The sequence below is a fragment of the Mytilus californianus genome, unplaced genomic scaffold, assembly GCF_021869535.1.
Source record: "Mytilus californianus isolate M0D057914Y unplaced genomic scaffold, xbMytCali1.0.p SCAF_5, whole genome shotgun sequence".
Taxonomy (NCBI): domain Eukaryota; kingdom Metazoa; phylum Mollusca; class Bivalvia; order Mytilida; family Mytilidae; genus Mytilus; species Mytilus californianus.
The window spans coordinates 53783286-53804417 of record NW_026262701.1 but is presented as its reverse complement, the minus strand read 5'-3'; the positions used below and the strand labels follow the sequence as shown (position 1 = coordinate 53804417).

Here is a 21132-nt window from a genome sequence, read left to right as displayed (position 1 = left end):
ATAACCCAAATTTCGTTAATTTCAATGTGTTATTACGAAAAAACAAGGTCCGTGATCCCCAGTTTTTATATTGAAATTTAAAATTACATTGACACAGAAGTCTTACAGAAGTTTAAGAAAAATCTATCGTCCAACATTTAGACACCCCAGCTACCTTAAAGGATGTGGATGTAAGCAATTGTTATATATAGGCAATCATGCGGCCTTCAACAATGAGAAAATCCATACCGTATATAGTCGCCGGGTTATAAAAAGCCCCGACATTGTAGAACTATTATTCTTCACCCCTACCCCTCCTTCCCCTACCTTATATATACTACTGCTGAATGATACACAAAAGCACAACAAAAGAGAACAAATTTCGCTATCCCTTCGAAATCGGAATTTGATTAAGAAAAAATAACACGTTCTATTTTTATCATACATGTGTAGTTTCAGTTTCAACCATGGTTCTAAATTTAGATTTTACTTTCCCCAAAAATTGCGAACGGAATAGAAGACACCTGTTTATTTTCTGCACCTTGAAAACTGAGATTTGGATGACATAGATTTTACATATTCTGAGATAAATGTAATAGTGAACAATTCTTAGTTTCTGAGTGTGTAATGTTTTGTGGACGGAATCTGATGGTTTTTTTTTGCTGTTGGCTTTTTCTTCGGCTTATAAATGTTGTACTAGTGGTCGATTACCCCTTAGTATCTTTTTATACTTTTTACATAAATAATAAAATATAAAACATCATAAAATTTTCAATTGCATAAAAACGGACATGCCAACGTCTTTCTTGTTCAAGACACAAATTCACATGCAATATAATTATTCGTTACCTACAATTTTACGCTACAGGATCTACACTGTGCATTTCATTCAAAACTATGGTTTTTCAAAAAATATTATGGGGTCAATTCTGATTTGATTTTAATGAATTTGATACGAATAGAAGCAGAATTGTCACTGGTTTATTTTTTATTTGGTTATAATTTTGTTGTTTAGGCGTTTTTACCTTCTGTTGAAATAAACACGAGTCGTATTGTGTACCTGCTCCTGCGTGTCTAAAACAAAAGCAGTGGTAATAGAGTCAGACTAACTCACAATAGGATACTCAGATTTCTGATTGGAGTCATTCTAATTATTTCTTTGAAGTTTTGAGATAGCACATGAATACTTGTTTGAATTCATGATAGACCGCACGAAGTCATTTCTCTTTCATGTGCCCATTTTTCCTTTCTTGGAGTAGGGGAGATAACCCGCGTAACTAACGACGCACGTTTTTTATCCTGAATTCCGCTAGAGGCGTGCAATTACGTACACTTCGCCTTAACAATGATGAATTACATATGGTCATTTTTTTTAATTTGATCTCAGATTTAAGTATTACTTTTCTGTAAATATTCATGAAAATGTTCAAATTTAAAAAGGAGAAATGACTGGTAATTACACATTGAAAATGTCAAAAATAGGGGTACAGCAGTCAACATTGTATTATAATCTTAATCGTTACAAAAACAAGCAAATATGTCAACAAAGACAAACAAAAAGGCATATAGACAAAGCACATTAGCAAAAACGAAAGACAAGAATACAAAAGTTTACCATAGAACAACAACACAATGACGGAATGTACAAGTACCAAGCCACGTCAAATGAATCACATCAAAATCAAGCAAACATGCCATCAAAGAAAAACAAAAAGGCATATTGACAAAGCACATTTTTTAAAACCAAAGAGAAGAATACAAAAATGCATATATAAAATTGCAAATTAGAAGACAATTCCTGCAAAACATCATTATCCACAAAGTTTAAGTCTACAACTGTAATGATATTTGGGAGTAACACAATAGTTATTTTCAAAAATGGGGGTTCTTTGACATAAATTTTTATATTGCTTATCAATTGACATTCAATTGATAAACAAATTAACATGCAAAATAATGTCTCAAATGACTTACAAAGAGATGATCAATTGCATGGCCTATTCCAGGAACTAATTGAATCATATATGACTCAGACATCTATCATATATAACATTTACTTTTTACATAAAAACCGACATTATAACTTCCCTCCTATTTCAAATTTAAAGAAGCAGGAAGTCTGTTATATTGCATAGAACATGCTCAGTATTGACAAAAAGCTACATATAATGGTAATGGCATGCTATAATATTTGCGGCGAAGTTCTAGCAAACTTTGGGCCTGCTGTAAAGTCTGTTTGCAAAGTTCCTTCAGTTTTAAGAAAGCTAAGAGCTTGCAAGGTTGCACCAAACTTTTTCTTTTCATAAGGGTATATATTGACAAATGCATAGTTCATAAACAGTTGATAAATGTAGTGGTGGTTTTGTAGATACGAGAATGCTTAATTCAATTTTTCCAACGAACAAAGTCCTTTTTTGTTTTGAAAGGTTGAGGTGCGTTAACGATATATCAGGACTATCACATTTACGTACTACGAAATCTAGTGATTTTGTGTTAAATTTATAAATAAAAGGGTGCAAAGCTTAAACGGCAATAGATTTTATTAACAAAGTAGAAGAAAGGAATGGGAACCATGACAGAGTAAATAAGAAAATTTTCACACGACAATCTATGATAAACTTAACGATTTCAACTTCCCAATTATCAATTTTCCATTTCTCAGCAGTAACATACCCTCTGCTCCTTCGTATGGTGTTTACATATCTCAGTTGATACGTTATGCTCGTGCATGTTCACACTATACGGACTTTATATACAGGAGTGTGCTCCTAACGCAGAAACTGCTCCAACAAAGTTATGAGGAGGACAGATTAAAAATGACACTCCGTAAATTTTACGGACACCATCACGAATTGGTCGATCCATACGATGTGTCTGTGTCCAAACTAACTAAGGACATTTTTACCACGTGTTAGATTGTGGTTTGACATTACGTCGTCTGATCTTTTAATTACCGCACGAGATTTATTCCCGATTGTGACTGTTTTGCTGAGTGTGAATTCGCATTGCTATAAGACGTGTCATGGTACCTTTCTATCCAAAATTCATGTATTTAGTTTTGATGTTATATTTGTTATTCTCATCGGATTTTGTCAAATGTCTTATCGTTTGTAGTTGTAAATCTTATTTTTTTCTGTTGTATTCGTGTGTTATGGTAAAGATTATTAATCACCCTGTTCATTAATTAGATTTTAGTTTGGGTCAACTAAATTTAAACGATATATTTGGTTTACAGTTTGATTTAGAAGAAACACCGACATAGCTAGATTATAATATTAACTATCTTATTACTACCACATTTTATATTAATTAGTATTGAAATTTTCATTGTTATTGATAAATGTTATATGAGTCTTATAAACCAAATCTTGATTCTATCCTAATTTTATCCTATTTTGGGGAAATTTCAAAAATTCAAATGTGACGTCACCCTTTTTTTAGCGTTGTTCTCTTTGGCTAACTCAGCTGTGAATTTTTATGTGCTGGTTTATGTTGTTTTATGTATCCGTTTTTATTCTGTAGTTAGTCACCACTTCGGTGTTATCATGTATATCTATTATATAGTCATTTTTATAAATTTACTGTTTACATAAGTATGAATTATTCTAAATACTAAAGATTTTCTTATCTCAGACATATAACCTTAGCCGTATTTGGCACAACTTTTTGGAACTTTTGGTCCTCAATGCTCTTCAACTTTCTACTTGTTTTGGCTTTCGTACTTTTTTTATCTGAGCGTGACTGGTTAGTCTTGTGTGGACGAAACGCGCGTCTTGCGTATTAAATTTTAAACCTGGTACCTTTTGTTAGCTATTATTCGTATGTTTCTCTGTCCTATATGTTCTCCCATTCATTTGTATTGTAGTCCCGTCATGTAATGTTGTCATTTTAATGTTATATTTAACATTGCCATAAAAGCGGAAGGTTTGGCTAGCCACAAAACCAGGTTCAACCCACCATTTGTTTCTTAAAATGTCCTGTACCAAGTCAGGAAAATGGCCATTGTTATATTATAGTTCTTTTCTGTGTGTGTTACATTTTAATGTTGTTTCTGTTGTGTCGTAGTTCTCCTCTTATATTTGATGTGTTTCTCTCAGTTTAAGTTTGTAACCCGGATTTGTTTTTTTCTCAATCGATTTATGAATTTCGAACCATTGAACTATCACTGGTGGAACACTATTGCATTCACGAAAAGGTTTGAAAGTAAGAGAGCAGACACGACTTTTTGAATGATGCAGAAAGGGGACTAAGTTTTTTAACATCAATTAATTTAAATGGCGTTCTCTCTCTTTTGTTCGTGACACATCTTCTAGTAGTCGTGAATGCCAAGTATCATTATCCAACTCCAAGGGGTTTTCAAGTTAGGAAACCAAAAATATGTGTGACAGACAGAGACACGGTCGGACATTCAGATTATTATGGGCCTTCCGTCGATTATGGACTGGGCCCTCAATAACTATTTCTCACACATATTTGTAGGTGAGAAATAATGAGCACATTCAAGTACACACGTTATTTGCATGATGGTGTGGTTCATAGAGACATAATTTATGATACATTTTTTTGTTGGTACTTGCATTTTCTCTAAATTTGTGGTGAGCGGCACTATATGAAAATTTACAAAAACTATATTATAAGAAAACGTATGGAAGTGGTCATTTCCATGACGTCACTGTCATTTATTGTGGCTTCGTGGATCGTAAACTACCTATTTTAAACTTCGTATTCCCTCAAATTTTTAACAGACATAAATTGAAATCTGAAACAAAAACACCCAAACTCCGAAATAATTAGCCAGTTTGCGTAAACGTAGCACAGACACCTTTACCACTGTTAGTGGGTTTTCATTGCTACCTTTCCTTTTCAAAAAAATAAACGAAAAACACAGATTGCATTGCAATTAAACGTGTTAGTAGGTTACGTACACAGTTATGCTGGAGATCAAACGTTTGGAAAGCCAGATATAACAACATGCATTCGGGAGCATAAACGTCATTAAAGGACTAAACAGACCACCCGAATACTAGTACCTTAGTCCACCTCTCCCTAAAGCAGTCGAAAACACAGTTTTAACACAAGAACATAACAATAACCCTTTTTAAAATTGCTGCGTCTTAAACGCTTGGTTTTCTAACCAAGGGTATCACCAGCGCAGTAGTCAGCACATTTGTGTTGACATGAACTATCATTGATATGGTCATATTTATAAATTAATTGTTTACATAACTTTGAAATGTTTGAAATACTAAGGATTTTCTTCCCCAGAATAGATTAATGTGTGCTTGTTTTAATGTTTGTGTTGTTTATACCGGTGTCAGCCTTGTCTGTCCTTTGTCAAGAAAAATGTGTTTCAAATGAAATTCAAAATTTCACATTCGGTCAAGTTTGATGGTTATATAATTTACATGACCCATGATTTACGCAGTTGGTGAAGTCCTAGGGTTAGATAAGAGTCAATTACAGATCCGCTAATGTGTATTGCCTTATCACGTGATAAAGCTGATCAACGTATTTCTTAGAAGTAACATGACGGTGTATATATCGAGTAGGATCAAAGAGTTTCTGAATCTTCCAATCGAAAAACCATAATCTAAATACATGATTTGTTTTAGAATTCTAAGAAGAAAGCTGAAAAAAAGCTTATTTAGAACATTCAAACCCATGTCAGTTTTGAAGATTTTGTAATTAGATAATAGATTTGCAATAAGGGATGACTAATTTTGTGAAGAAAAGAAAAAGATCCTTTTTACAAAAGATTCTAACATTCTGATAGTGTACCTGGTGTATACCCATATTCAGCGAGATTGTAAAGAATGCAATTTGACATATATATTTTAATAATTTTCTTCGAAACATATAACAAACTAATATGTTCAGGATAAAATGTGAATTGTATCAACACAAGCAAGATATTATTCACCATGACATACACAAACTTTAAACATTGTTAATTGACTTCCATTGATCTCTTGGGATAAATTTAAGTACAGTTGATTTGGTTTTTGTAGGTTCAGGTATGTACTTCAGATTCGTTTCAATCAGCATTGTATTCTGAAATATATATTTTTTTCTTTTAAAGTATCATTATTGGACACCTATAAAAATCAGAAATGAACTTTGATCTTTTAAAACGGTTTTAATTCGAGCACCATTGATGAAACGCGTGTTTAGCTTACTAAATTATAAGCATGGTTCTTCTGTCTTTATAATTGATCTGCAATAGTTCCAAATGAATCTTTTCACTGCTAATATTTTAGTTGGTAGAATAAACTGCATTGCGTGCTTCTTCTGAAAATCTATAATTCTTTGTTCTTAATTAATGATATGTGAATATATAACGGAACGAAAGTATTTTTGCTACCCATTACACTCCAGATTTGTAATTGTCTTCTTTCAAATGCGTCGTCTTGTAACTCATGTATTGACGACCCGTTAAATAGCATGTTTACTGTTTAACAAATGGAGCAAGAGGTACTTTCAATATTTTGGAGAAACCATCGCTCCTGATTGCTCCAAAGTTTTCTTCCAATGTTTAAGATTTGTTTATTTACTTCGTGTTGATCATGACCTGCTCGTACATTTGGGTTGTGTCATCCCCGTTTATATCTTCAAACTATTTGCTTTATCATATTATTCATATGTTTTTTAATTTCAAATTTCAGTTTGAATCTGGATGTTAAATTCTAATTTCAATTTAATTGTGGTAATCTCTACTGGGAATGGTAATACCGGAAGATTGTTTCTTTTTAAATTAGGAATAAAAAATTTATTTCAAAAATATACTGAAGGACAAGTCGTTAACGTTTGCTTTTTATGTCTAAGTCTGAGTTTTGAAAGTTGAGAAACTTGTCTACCTGTAAAAGTTTAAAATCAAACTGGTTCAATTTCAAATTATCTGTCGATGGCATTGGGAAGCCTTTGGTTCCAAGATCTGAAGAAAATTAAAAGTTAATTCATCAACTTTAAACAAGACATAATACATAAAACACCTTTAATTTATGTAATGGTAAAACGTCAACGCATGTTTTCCTCAATTAACATATTATAAAAGTTAATCATGATGACCTTTTGGCAGTGAAATACATCTACATGTTCGAGTGTAAACAAAGGAAATTGTTTTGGGTAACATACACATCTCTTTGATATGGAAATAAATAATACATTTAGAAGTGTCGTGGTCATCGTTTATTTGACAGATGAAACAATACTTTTGTGCTCGCTTTCAGAAACTCATCGTATGGATTTTTTCAATAGTGTAACAATGTAATTATTTATTTTGTTTGATAATAATAAATTAATTCTTTCACACGGTAATACGAATCAGTTCAATACAAATTACGATTAAAATTGATCGAAAGATTGTCTTGCGAAAAGAATTCAAACTTATCAAAACAATAGGAACCTGTCTACAAGCTAGAGATATAATATAAGATATGTTTAGACATGCACATTAACGATAACATGCTATATACCTGACCAGTAGGCAAGTCCTTATGATTAAACAAAAGCAGTCGAAACGTTGTCTCTGTTGCAAATCTACACCTACCTAGATATCACTTTAAAAAAACATAGCTTTTTTGGTTTTTATGAATGGTTATTTTTGTTTTGTTTATGTGTTTGTTTTTGCCTTATGTTTTAATTAAAAGGTTTATGGAAAGTTGAAGTGTGGGATGGTGATGTAGATGGAATTACTATATCTAATAATATTGTTAATTGTTATATAATTGACTGATTTCTATATCAATATCTTCTACTCACCATTTAACATGGGTGTTATTGTTGTTTTGATGGCACTGTCTACCAGGAACTGTAAAGCTTTTTCCTGTAACAAATGATAAGTGTTAGTGCAAACTGTTTTTGAATAAAATAAACTAATATTGACTATATTCTCTACCGTTTAAATGTGCTTCAGAAATTGAAGAAAAATACAAGTCAACCTACTATTTTTGATATGAGAATCTCCATTTTAATATTAAGCCGTTTTTCCTTAAGAAAATATACAAAAGAAAAATAAAATGTCAATAGAAAACAAAACAAATTCGATACAATTAAGGTAGAATTGAGTTTAAGGACATGCATTGTAACCCATTGATCGAGTTTGTATTTGTAATGGTCAGTTCCGCTATTGTCTTCTTTAATTTCATCAATACTTTTCAAGCAGGTTATATGATATAGAATAACAATAATCGTAAGTCATGAACAATTCAGTATACTTACGATCAATCTTAGTTGTAAGTTTTTTGTGAAACTGACATGTTCTGAAGAAATATAGGCAACAGTGCTTTTCCGATATATAAATCGTGTACATCCATTTAAAGATACAAATCAACGTAAGATAAACCAAAAACTGAGGGAATCGCATGAAGGAGTGAGACCGGTTTCGTTGACAGGGCAAACATCTCCTGCTATGAATGCATCACCCGCCATGCAGATACATACTCAGTCAAAATATCCCATTTGGACACAATCAGCATATAGACAGGCCAGACGACTATTTTATTAACTGAAGATCAAAGACCGCGAAAAATGTCGCTAGCGAGAAGAGACAGAGGCAAATCGAATCGGAGATGGTGACCGTAAAAATTTTGTATTGTCGATTTCCTCATAATTCTGTTGAAGCAGAAGCATAGCCCTGTTATAGAAGTCCGTTTTGTGTGAACATGCTCGAGCGTTACTTATTATTATCTGAGATATGTATAATCATACAAAGAGTCAGAGGATATGTTACTGATGAGAAATGAGAAGTCGACAATTGAAGCTAAGAATGCATATTCCTTCTTAAAAACAAAATAGTTAGTTTATGTCTGTGATGTTTGATTTTGTCAGTTTTTATGTACTACCCCTTTTTCAATTTAACTTTGACTTAGATATTTTTATTATCCCTTTTTTCGTTAATGAAACCAGAGTAACTAAACAGTTGGTTTTAATTGAAACTGGAAGAAAATATGTCAACAAATCAAAACATTATTTTTTTAAGATATTTTAACACCTTAACCTTTAAAAGAACAATCTTTTGTAGATTTATAGAGTTGCATGTTCTGCATTAATAAATTCATGTACCCAATAAATCCGAAGATACCTATCATTATATCATGACTTACATTTACAGGTCCAATGGAAGACTTTGAAACATTTAACTTAATTCTGAAAAGAACGAAAAGAAAACAATTAGATAAAAAAATAACTAGCAGGTTTAAATCTTGTCAATCATGTTCAGAATAGAAAAATGCACAAAAAGTTTGTTAAGTTACCTATGGACTATTTCCATTCATTCTTTTAGTAGCCATTTTATATGAGTATTTATATTTCCTGTACAAGTATATAAATGCTATGAAAACAACACGAAATTCAATTTAACAGATGCCTTCCATGTTTGCTATTTGAATGAGACAATGATAAATATAGAATATATAATTAATGTCCAATAAATTGCTATAATGCTTCGTTTTTGTCTTTTAGCAGAATCTGCTAACACTTTCAGAGCACCTGAAATCGCCGTGGTTTCTTCAGCTCAAGATGTTGATGAAATGGAAATGACTTTTCAGAAAGATTTATGTTATCAAGTAACAAGCAATAATGATTGACTGGATATAGACATACGGCCATCCCTTTTACTTTTTCTTATCCGGTAAGACCTATCCTTTATGTAAAGAGGGCAACCGTACACGTGTCACTGTGTTGGATGCATAAATACGAAGTCATGTCCAATCAGAATGTGGAGGTTAAATCCTATGCATAGTGTACATTTAGGCAAAGCGACAAGCTATCTGCACGTAAATAAACTCTCGCACGAAGTTTAAGTGGGGGCCGTAGGTGATCTAATGCAAGGCAAAATTATGTCACTAGCCAATCTAAATAACCAGTCCTTCATTCAATTCGACTAATTTTGCAGATCCCTTTGTTTTAATTGATAACTTGTTTACCTTCGGAATATGCATAAAATATTTGAAACTTGACGTTAATTAGCCAACAATTTATCAGTCAATTATAAAGACACTACGCACTGAATTATCGATGTTAGTCAACAGTGTCAGTGATGTCTTTGAAAGTATCACTTCAAAGTTGGTACAGTATGGAAATTTCTTCTTTCCTTATAGAACATAGGATAACATAGACCTGTTGCATTCCTTTGCATTCGCCTAAAAATAGACAGCTAGGGTCGATTGATAACTAAACTTTTCGTTTAAAAAGATACCTTCATTTTCCCATTGTAAACCTTCAATTTTATGTTACGACATCCTGCAGTATCTGCATTACACTGTAGTTTTTATGGTCTAATTCATACGGTATTACCTCGATTAGAATTATCATATCATTAGTTATAAAAACGTGTTCTTGACATATCTTTGACGTTTGATTTTGATTTTCCCCTTGTTATATTCTATCTCATTACCACGGCGTTGGTTTCTCTTTTTAAAAGTACAAATCCGTATTTCTTTTACTTCTATGATAATAATATGACTGTCAAGTGATACAAAACTGAAGTTTCGACACGAACTTGATTGTTTTTTCTTTGTCTATACAACTATGCGACAACATCCTAACAACAAATATACACGACAGAAAATAATGTCAATTGCAGAATGAATAAGACAATAAATAATATATTACATACTTCATATCCTCTACAGATCCATGAATGACAGTTTCATTTATCGTTAGTTTTACAGCTATAGACCCAGCCTGAATAAGAATAAGAAAACAAGTCATAATAATGATATTGAAAAAACAAACGCAAAGAACTTTATAGTAATTGTAATGAGCCTTGTGCATTTACATCACACAATGTGCAAAATTAACACACTTAAAAAATGACAAATCGCTCAAAATAACACCTCTGTAATTTGTTGGCTTCAGAATAAAAAAAAAAACATGTTTTTTTTAGTTTTTTTTTTTTTTTTTTTTTTTTTTTTTTTTAAATTGTTCAAATTATACTTTACACTTTTATAAAAAAAAAAAGTGCAAACGTATTTAATCATTGTAAACGAGAGGGAACAAAATTAGAAGTCAAAGTCATAACAGCGGTAAAGATATGATTTGGCTAATAATTCGACTTGAACATGTGACATTTCAATAATCTGTAAAAATATAAGAAAGAAAAGTACTGTCTGAATTTAGCAGACAAGGGCGTGACATCATGATAGTACGGCAATAACAATTGACTTTGAAATTGTATTTTGACCACATAATTGTAAAGTACTGAGAAAAAGGCACCACGCGTTGATTAACAGAAAAATAATCTATTTGTTTGAGATAGTTTAGATTATCTAAGAAATGTATACAGTTAAGGAAACAGTTTTATAATATTATATTTACCCCAGCAATTCTGAATAAGTAATGCAGACTGTTATCCGGTTTTCTAGCATACAGATCGATGTCTCCTTCTGCTGCAACTCCTAAATGTCCATCAGTTATACTGGTTACTGGTGGTTTTGAACTTTTCATGTGGAGCTCTACTTTACTGTTAGGAAATGATTTCCCAATCTACAGTTAACAAGCATGTGATACATTTTTACAATTTACAATGGGAAAAGATTATGGAAAGCAACGGCACCGACAATAATATTTTTCAAGATCTAACTTTTAAAAACATCTGACAATTATGTGATTTCCTTGTTCCAAAATTCCAATAGGGAACATATATTATATTATTGTAGTAAATACACCATTTTGTAAGACGTTTCGGCCACTGGCCTTCTTCAGTTTTTTTATTATCATTATTAACTACATGGTAGACAATTATGTCATTGATTTCAGAAAATTAAGATATTGTAATACTAAAGTACTTAGAAAAACATTTTTGCCTTTCAAATTGAATTATGTTGACCGTTGCAATGGATTTGTCAAAATATTAGCAATTCGTTTTTCAAAAGTTATGAGCTTGCAACACTGCTGACGTGTTACTTTTTGCAATCGTTCTACCATATGACTTTAAAACACATATTAAATCTGATATTTTATTATTTAAAAAAGAAGAAGAACAGAAACGTAACATTTGGCATCAGTCGATTGTAGAAATAACGTCAATTAATCAACTTTTGAACAAATAGTCTACATGCATTTCGAGCGTTGTTGCTATAATTAAGTTGACGATGTCTCATATAGTATCATGCTTAATGCTACAAGTAATGAAGGGTGTTCGCTTCGTTTGATTTTAAATTATCCGTATAACTGGTTATTCTTAAACAATGAAGTAAACATTGTTATTTCTCCTCAATGTAGAAAAACAAATCTGAAGAAAACTTCCAGTTAAAGATTTAGAAATATCATATTTCTATTACATTTTGCATACAGCTGAACATTCGTTTCTTCTCTTATAGTTTATATGAATAATCCGGAGATTCTTTTTCCCACAAAAACAACATTCTTTAATAGTACGAAGATTATTGTAGGTTGCCTGCTGATGACACTGTTACAGAATGTTTAAATGTTACTCTATATAGTATACTTTCATGGAAAATAGTTTCTGGGCAGAACGTCATCTTTATGAGGAGTGTAAAATTATATTTTTTGTGCTTACCTGTGGAATAAGTTTACCAATACAAATGTCTGTGCAGGTTGTGTTTAGTGCGTCATTCTTGGCTTTTATCTGCAAATCAAATTATCAATATGAAAATTATAATTCGACAAATTTACATCTACTAATTTTCGACCGACTTGAAATTCAATATCTAACACTAATTTTTTAAACTTTTTTTTTATAGATGGGGCTTTATTTGAATGGATTTTCAGATAATCTTCTGTGTACATGAACAAAACTACATTTCTGGACAATTACGGAAACTTTAACCTTAAGTACCTGTCTTTGTAAAAATCATGCAGAGGGTGATTCATGACATGTCTCAGAAGTAATTTTTTTAGCACTATATCATAAGAACTTTGGTAGATAAGTAAAATTCTGTCTTTATTTTCCCTGTATATTGCCCGTTGTCATGGTAACCATCAAAACAACATTTTGCCTGAATATGTGAAAAAAGACCCTTTGGAAAATTTAAAATAATTGAATTTAAAGTCCCATGGAAATTAATTTAATCAATAAAAAAAAATTAGGGTTTTTATATTGTTAATAAACAAAACCCCAAACTATTCAAACACGTTAAAATTTTGAATTTATTAAATAGTTTGTTTCCATAGTAACCATTTAAAAATGTGTTAAAATTCGAAAATGAAAAATTTCAAAAACTCCTAAATTTTAAATCTGTTTATCTCCCAAGACCAACTATACCATGACATTTCATTGATAAATTTTGAAAGACAACATTCTATATATTCAAAAAATAAAAAGAAAGTCGTGTGTTATTTTTTTTCTTCAAAAAAATAATTTTAGTCAAAAATTGTCAATTTTCGCCAAAATTCAGATTGCCAAACAGATGAATAATCAAACATTTTGAACTTAAAAGGGCTAAATCATTCCATTCATATGTGCATTTCTGACACAAATTTAGTAATTATAAATGAGAATATATTATTGATAGAGATATGTTGGTAGAGAATAAAACTTTTCTCTCTGGGCATGGTGCCCCCCCTTTTTTTTTTTTTTAATCATTTTTTTTTTCAAAATTATAAAATTTATCAAAAATTTAAAGAAAGATGGTATTAAATTCTGAACATTTTGAGCATTGAAGCATGAAATTTCTTCAAAGGGTTAGGGCAATGATAGTACCTCCTTCCCCATTTTTAAATATTAGATTTTTTTCAGAAATGGGGAATGTGTCAAAGAGACAACATTCCAACCAAACAACAGAAAACAGCCGAAAGGCTGATGATTGAATGAAGGATTGCTGCGTCCCTAAATACATGAAATACACTTGTTTTGTGCAAATTGAAATTTTTAGATGCTATTTTATGGTCTTGAAAATTAGCCTCTGTCCAAGTTTTATTTCAGTCTATGTCAAAAAAACTTAGTCTCTGACTGTCTTTAAATTTTAACTCTAAACAAGAGGCTCTCAAAAGCCTGAATCGATCACCTGTAATTTTTGGTTAAATCTTTCATCAATGATTATTTATGCTTTTCAATATATATCAATGAGTGGCTTAAAAATTCCATTTAAATGTTTTTTGTATCTGTCAAAAGCAAAAAAATGCATTTTACCCCTATGTTCCATTTTAGCCATAGTGGATTACAAGGAAATAAAATACAAAATGTATACTAAATACTACCAAGTTTGGCTGAAATTGATTCAGCAGTTTCAGGAGAAGATTTTTTAAAGTAAGCAAACTAGATGAACAAATTGTGAAAAAAATCTTTAAAGTGCAATAACTCCTTTAGGGGTCAATTGACAATTTTGGTCATTAAACTTCTTTGAAGATTACTTTGCTGAACTTTTTTGCTCTCTACAGTTTATCTTTGTCATTAATAATATTCAAGATAATAACCAAATACTGCAAAATTTCCTTATAATTACCAATTTAGTGGCAGCAACCCAACAATGGGTTGTTAGATTCATCTGACAATTTCAGGGCTGATAGAATTTGACCTAATGACCATGTTTACCTACATCAGATTTGCTCTAAATGCTTTAGTGTGAGATATAAGCCAAAAACTGCATTTTATCCCTATGTTCTATTTTTAGCCATGGCGGCCATGTTTTTTGACAAAATAGAAAATAAAACACAAACTTTATTCTAGATATCCTAAGAATCATTCAGCTTAAGTTTGGCTGGAATTGTTTCAGTAGATTCAGAGGAGTTTTTGAAGTAGTTAACACCGGACGGACGACGACGGACGCCAAGTGATGGAACGGTGAACTAAAAAACTACGTCCTTTCTATCAGAAATATACTGAAAATGAAAAAAAAACAACTTGTACCCTCGAGAGCGCTAACGAGGCCACTTTCCATAAATGTAATATTTTTAAGGGTAATAACTCTTAAAAAAGTCGATTGGCCAACAATATATAACTTGTTTGACATGTTGCTTATATTAATCTAAAGTATTAGTTTCGTAAAAATCTGACAAGATTTGTACATGTGAGAGCGCTGCAACGGTTAAAGTGGCACCACCAAAATTCAAACTTGGTCTGTGTTTTGTGGTAATAAGCAATGTGATTAAGTTTCATAACATTTGGTTGAGGCAAACTAAAGTTAGAGAACAGAAACCAACTTTGGGACGTACAATGGTAAACCTTAATGGTAAACCAGGGCAGGGGCATACAAATGTGTAAATATAACAATTGATAAAATTGAGCAAAATTCCATGAATGATCTTTGCATATGGTGGTCCTAAAGTTTTGAGAATCAAAACAGTATATACTAGTTAGGACCAGCAAATTTTCCTCAAGGCCCACAAGGAGAATATGTTTTGAGAACTATAAAGATGCGATAACTCTACCTTAAACAATTAATAATTCAGTTAGGTTATTTAAAAAAAAATGATAGACAAGCTGTCCTTTTCCATCATATACCATACAAAAATTGACAAAGTCTTACACAGTTTAAGATAGATCGTTGGTATATATTTCCTCAGATAGTTCCGTTCGAGAGTTATACACCTTTACAAATGGAAAAATTGCTGACTTTTTTTTTCCGTTCTCGAACTTAAGTTAGCCACAACTAAATGTTTTGAAACTTATACACAATGCTTATTACCATAAAATACAGATCTAGTTTGAATTTTATTGGTGTCACTTGTACTGTTAATGAGTTATGCCCCTTTAAAAATGGAAAAATTACTTAATTTTTCGTTTCCGTTCTCTCTCTTTCGTCTGTCTGACATAGTTCATCGTACCCTGACCTCATTTTCTTAGAACATTGAAAATGTTAAGTTAATATGATACTTGTATTAAAATCTTTATATAACAGAGTTTCAAAAGTAATTCATTGATAAATAAAACCAACCAGACATTTCAGGATGTGCATTCTTGTTTAGCAGATCTTAGTCTAGGGCAATTTGTTTTTTAAATTGTTCATTCAGATTTGTTTTACAGACAATCATGTTATGCTCATTATTGAAGGCTGTACGATGACCTGTGGTTGTTCATTTCTATGTCATTTGGTCTCTTGCGGAGAGTTGTCTCATTGGCAATTACAACACATCCTCTTATTTTTATACACAGGCTTGAATGTTTTTGGAGTTCAATATTATTCTTTTTCACTAACAGCATCAATCCCAGGCACGACAACAGGTTATGCGTGTTATCATTTTTTTCAAACTTCTGAGAAATCTTACATATAACTATAGAAGTAATGCTATGCTTAAATTCTTAAAATGCTTAGTTCACAAGTAAACACAATAAGATTCAACATTTTTTTCAACAAATTTTATAATTTTGAAAAAAATGATTTTTTTTCCAAAAAAAAAAGAGGGGGGAGGTGCACCATACCCAGAGTGATGAGTTTATGTTTTGTACAAGTATATCTTCATTAATCATATATTCTAGTTTAAAATTAACAAATGTGTGTCAGAATTGCACATACAAATGGAATATTTTAGCTTTTTAAGTTCAAAATGTTTGATTATTCATCTGTTTGGTAATCTGAATTTTGGTGAAAATTGACAATTTTTTATTTTAAATTTAAGAATTTTAGAAATTTTTCATTTTCGAATTTTAACACATTTTTAAATGGTTGCTTTGGAAACAAACTATGTAGTAAATTCAAAATTTTAGCGTTTTTGTATAGTTTTGGGTTTTGTTTGTCAATACTGTAAATATACTTATTTTTTGTATTGATTAACTTTATTTTAATGGTTCTTTAAAATCCCTTATATTTCAATTTTCAAAGGCTACTTTTGTACGTATTTTGGCAAAATTTTGTAAGGATGGTTTCCATGGCAAGAAGGTTCAAAAGAAAAAAATTGATATATGAAACTTATTTTCATACCATACCAAGAGGGGTCATGAATCGCCTATCAACAGGAACCTGCATGATTCTTACAAAGACAGGTACTACCTTAAATTGTCATATAATAAAATGTATTGAAGATGGTCGTAAAGATGTGGTATGTTGCACAGACGAAATGAAAAAAACAAAAACAAAAAACAAAAAACAGCTTACACGTTGTGCACGAAACACGGTAAATAATTAGACTCGAAAATATGTGAAAAAAAAAAACAAAACAAATTCGTTCCACGAATATAAACAACCGCACAGCAGTGTCAGAAATCAGTAAATGATTAAAACTGTACGTGCATATGCACATTCTAAAGATATTTTTTATATATTTATCTAATGCAATAATAAAATGCTTTGTTAAATTCAAACAATTGATAATAGAGAGACAAGCAAGTATATTAAAAAAAACACGAAATAGTTATCGAAGATCAAAACACCACGGCATACACGGTATACGTTTAAAAAGATAGACTCATTTCTCTAATTCTTTGGCAATTTAACCCTTTCCGAACACATTGTATAAAAAAGTTTAATCAACGTGTGGTTGCCGATGATCTCAGAAGATGATTGGATGAGTTTAAGGGTCATAACTTTTATCAGCTCACTGGAAGAATCAAAATGTGCTAACAGGTGTTAATAAAATTGACAACTTTGTGGAATGTGGAAGGCACTCAAAAGGGATTTTCGTTTATCAAAAATTAAAATTTATTTGATAATCATAAGAGAAACAGATTCTTAGTACATAGTTACTCGTGGATTATTGGATTTATCCAATTTCGATAGTCAAATTATCAATTCTAAAGTCCACGCCGAGGCTCACACTTTAAAATTCGATAATTTAACTATCTCGAATGGATAAATCCGATAATCCACTGGTACCAATGTAAGAATCTATATTTACAAGCTAGATGCTAATTTTATTATAAAATACGCATGATTTCATACAGATACAAATACAGATAATTTTATTGACCAATTCATAGGAAATGTAAGAAACAATTTTAGTACGTACGTTCTGTGAAGTAAGGTTAAATACTAGGATGTTGTGTTGGTGTGCCTGGTAGGTCATTGTGTTAAAGATATATTCTGACAGTGTGATATAAACCATCTTTTTGTTGTCTGTAATGGTTGCCATGGCAGGCGGTGCAAAGGGTGCTTCAGATTTATCACTTTTCCAAAATATTTCTCCCTAAAACCGAAAAAAAAAATCATAATACGAGTTAGTAACAGGATTACATAGCAATCTAATTAAAATTCATATCTATAGTAATTCTCGTGCTCGTACATATAAGATTAACGAAATTGGAGATCTATATTTTAATTAGATTTGATTTCATAGCGAACATATATGATGAGTCCTTATATAAATACAAGATAAACTGATATGAACTAAATGAACTGCTGTTTAGTGTCAGTTTGCTACCAGCAAGCTTTAGTTCCTTTCATACCTTTGTGAATCAAAATAATTTGCAATTTGCCATGTGTTAAAACAAAATCGCAGCATTTCCCTAAATGTTAATCAATTTTATTACTTATAATCCTTCTATCTTTCAGTCGACTGAAATCTAACCCGATTATGTCTGGTTGAAGACAGAAAGATAAAAGATATGTTACAAGTATAATCTAATGTAGCAAGAACTGTTTACCTTCCGGAGCACACAAATTCACACAAAGTTTTTTTGGACGGGTTCGTGATGCGCATTACATTTTTTGTTTATTGTTAAGTGGACGTTTGTTTATCTTTTTCTTTTAGTCATCGTTTTGTCTGTCTTTTTCGACTGGTGGCTTTTGATTGATCTTTGGTATATTTTCCGCTTTTACTCATATAAAAACAACCTTTCTTTCCAGTATTCCATATTCATTTCTGTTTAATGCATTAAAACATGTATACAAAATAAAATTTACTTTCAAATCAGCTTCAATATACTCAGAAGTAACAGTTGGTGCTGCTAGAAGTCTATAGTCCAATGTTAGGAATTCTCCAAGTTGTACTTCCACTGTAAATAAAAATGGAATTGTTAAAAATATGTATCAAATAGGTTGACAGTCAACACTCGAAAGTAATTCATTTTCAATGAAATAAACTCCAACATCACAAGAGTTGACTGAGGGATAAACATATGGTCAAGATCCTTTGACTTCTTTCATCTAGCAGTATAACAGTATAATGTTGAAGAGAAACAAACGTTTTGCTGTGTTGGATGTTTAAATACACAGTCACGCCCGGTTCAGATGGAAACGGTAAACGCAATGCTTCATATAGTGTCATGCTCTTTACACATTTAATTAACACTTGTAGCATTCTTTAACGGATCTATAGGTGGCCTGTTGCAAGGCAAAACGTATGTTTTAATACAACACTACCCTAATTTCCCAGTGGCAATTGAAATTTTCACCCCTTATCCTGGTAGATCCATTTGACAGGACCGCATTGGATTTATTGTTAATTTTTTTCATGTCCAGATTATAAATGTAATATTTGCCACTGGAAGTTAAGCAAAAATCCACCTATGAACTCTAAACGGAATGGCGACAGGGTTATACAGGATCGATGTTATCCCTTATGGAAAAATATGGCTTCTTGCAACTATTTGCAGCAATATTGCTGCAAATATTCATTTTTCGTATGCAAATGAGTTTTTTTGCAAACAGTTGCCGCAATATTGCCGCAACAAATTGCTGCAATATTGCGGCAAATATTTGCAGGAAAATTAATAGCTGCAATGTTGCCGCAATATTGCGGCAAATATTCATTTTTCGTATGCAAATTAGTTTTCCTGCAAACAGTTGCAGCAACATTGCCGCAACAAATAGCTGCAACATTGCGGCAATGTTGCAGCTAATTTGTCAGCATTTTCTTCTGATAAGGAAAGAAAGAGAAAGACATAATGTACTATAAAGCAAATTAACTTTTATTTTATTCTAACCATCTAAAAAAACAGATATTTGACACAAATGCACACAATAATAGAATAAACAGTTTGAGAAAAAAGAACTATAGGATAAATAACAAAAATTGTTGATTTTTGTATTTCTACAATAGTAGGTACAGATGCATTTGAATGATCTTTGAAATATTTGACTTTCTTGTTTTTCTATTCATTAAAGGATTTAAAAATGCTGATCAATGCCCTACAGAAGATACTGTATTTTAAAAATAAAATTGCTATTGTATTATGGGGGCATACAATTATTCACTCAGCAAATGAAAAAAAACACCTCCAAACCTTAAAATATACTGCTCAATTCAAGCTAAGGACCATCTTATAATGTTGCCATATCACTCAACAAAAAAATCTTTCCAACATTTTTTTTTTGTGTCATTTGGTTGTTTGGTGGTTTTTATTTCTTACCAGGCACACCTTATTTTGATATAAATCTGATGCATTTATAAGCTTTTCACTTTCATATTTCTTTGATCAAAATCATATATTTTTACCTCTGACAACATGAAACAGTACGTTGTATGTGACCATTCATTAAATAGGTTCAGTTGAGGTTTTAAGTAAATGTTAGTGCTCACATCCTTTAATTAAGATCTCTCAAACAAGTCAAAGGATAGCAAAATGAAGCCATGCAGATTAAGATTAAAAAATTAATAATAAACATGAATAAATAGTAACTATTTGTCTTTTTGTTCTTAACATCATCAAATAAGTATAAAATGTCACATTTAATTTTTCACCACCCAATATGTAACTGTTCTATAACAGGGACAAATGATAATCCATAAAAATAAAACAGTGACATAAACTTCAATTGCTCTCCATTGAAACACTGTGACACATCTTCTTGTGTAAACATTTCAAATAGTCAAATATTAAGTAAGACTCCATTGCATGAACTTGAAACAATCATTTCTTCTCTATAATCTTTGTCGATGCCCTTTTGCAGGTGTGTATCTTGGAATTTAAAGCACCATTAAAGTCACTGTCTTTGACATTAAATTTGTTGATTATATATACTGAAAAATAAAAGTAGAACTATGATCCATCTAGCATATGAAAGTATAATCATACAGACGTGTTATTGTGTTAAAACATAATTCAGAGTTGGAAATTATAACCTGCCCGAGACGGCCTATTTTACGATCGGGCGGTCAAAAATTAAATTTCAACAGTCCGGTGGACGGTCTATTTGTTGCAGGTGGTTGGGATTACTTTTTTCTATTTTTGGAATGAGTTCTCAGTATTACCCCATTCATAACAGCACGGTAAGAATCATGACTGCCAATTAACCTTTCACTACCACGTGTTTCCACACGATTTCTGCAGGGAACATGGTGATACCTGTTGTTTGTAAGATCCGCACTCATTGGCTA

At 31.5% G+C, this 21132-nt stretch overlaps 1 protein-coding gene across 1 annotated transcript in view; it reads right to left on the bottom strand.

The window, feature by feature from the left end:
* Window positions 1-5798: 5798 nt before the first annotated feature.
* LOC127702626 (lipopolysaccharide-binding protein-like) overlaps window positions 5799-21132 on the bottom strand; it is a 39556-nt gene continuing 24222 nt past the window's right edge. Inside the window, exons 7-15 of the mRNA XM_052206900.1 lie at window positions 18717-18808; window positions 17824-18000; window positions 12500-12568; window positions 11296-11463; window positions 10595-10662; window positions 9081-9123; window positions 7738-7801; window positions 6834-6910; window positions 5799-6030 (exon numbers count right to left, since the gene is read on the bottom strand). Of these exons, the coding sequence (XP_052062860.1) occupies window positions 5917-6030; window positions 6834-6910; window positions 7738-7801; window positions 9081-9123; window positions 10595-10662; window positions 11296-11463; window positions 12500-12568; window positions 17824-18000; window positions 18717-18808 (872 nt within the window). The 3' untranslated portion in view covers window positions 5799-5916. The remainder of the gene's footprint in view (window positions 6031-6833; window positions 6911-7737; window positions 7802-9080; window positions 9124-10594; window positions 10663-11295; window positions 11464-12499; window positions 12569-17823; window positions 18001-18716; window positions 18809-21132) is intronic.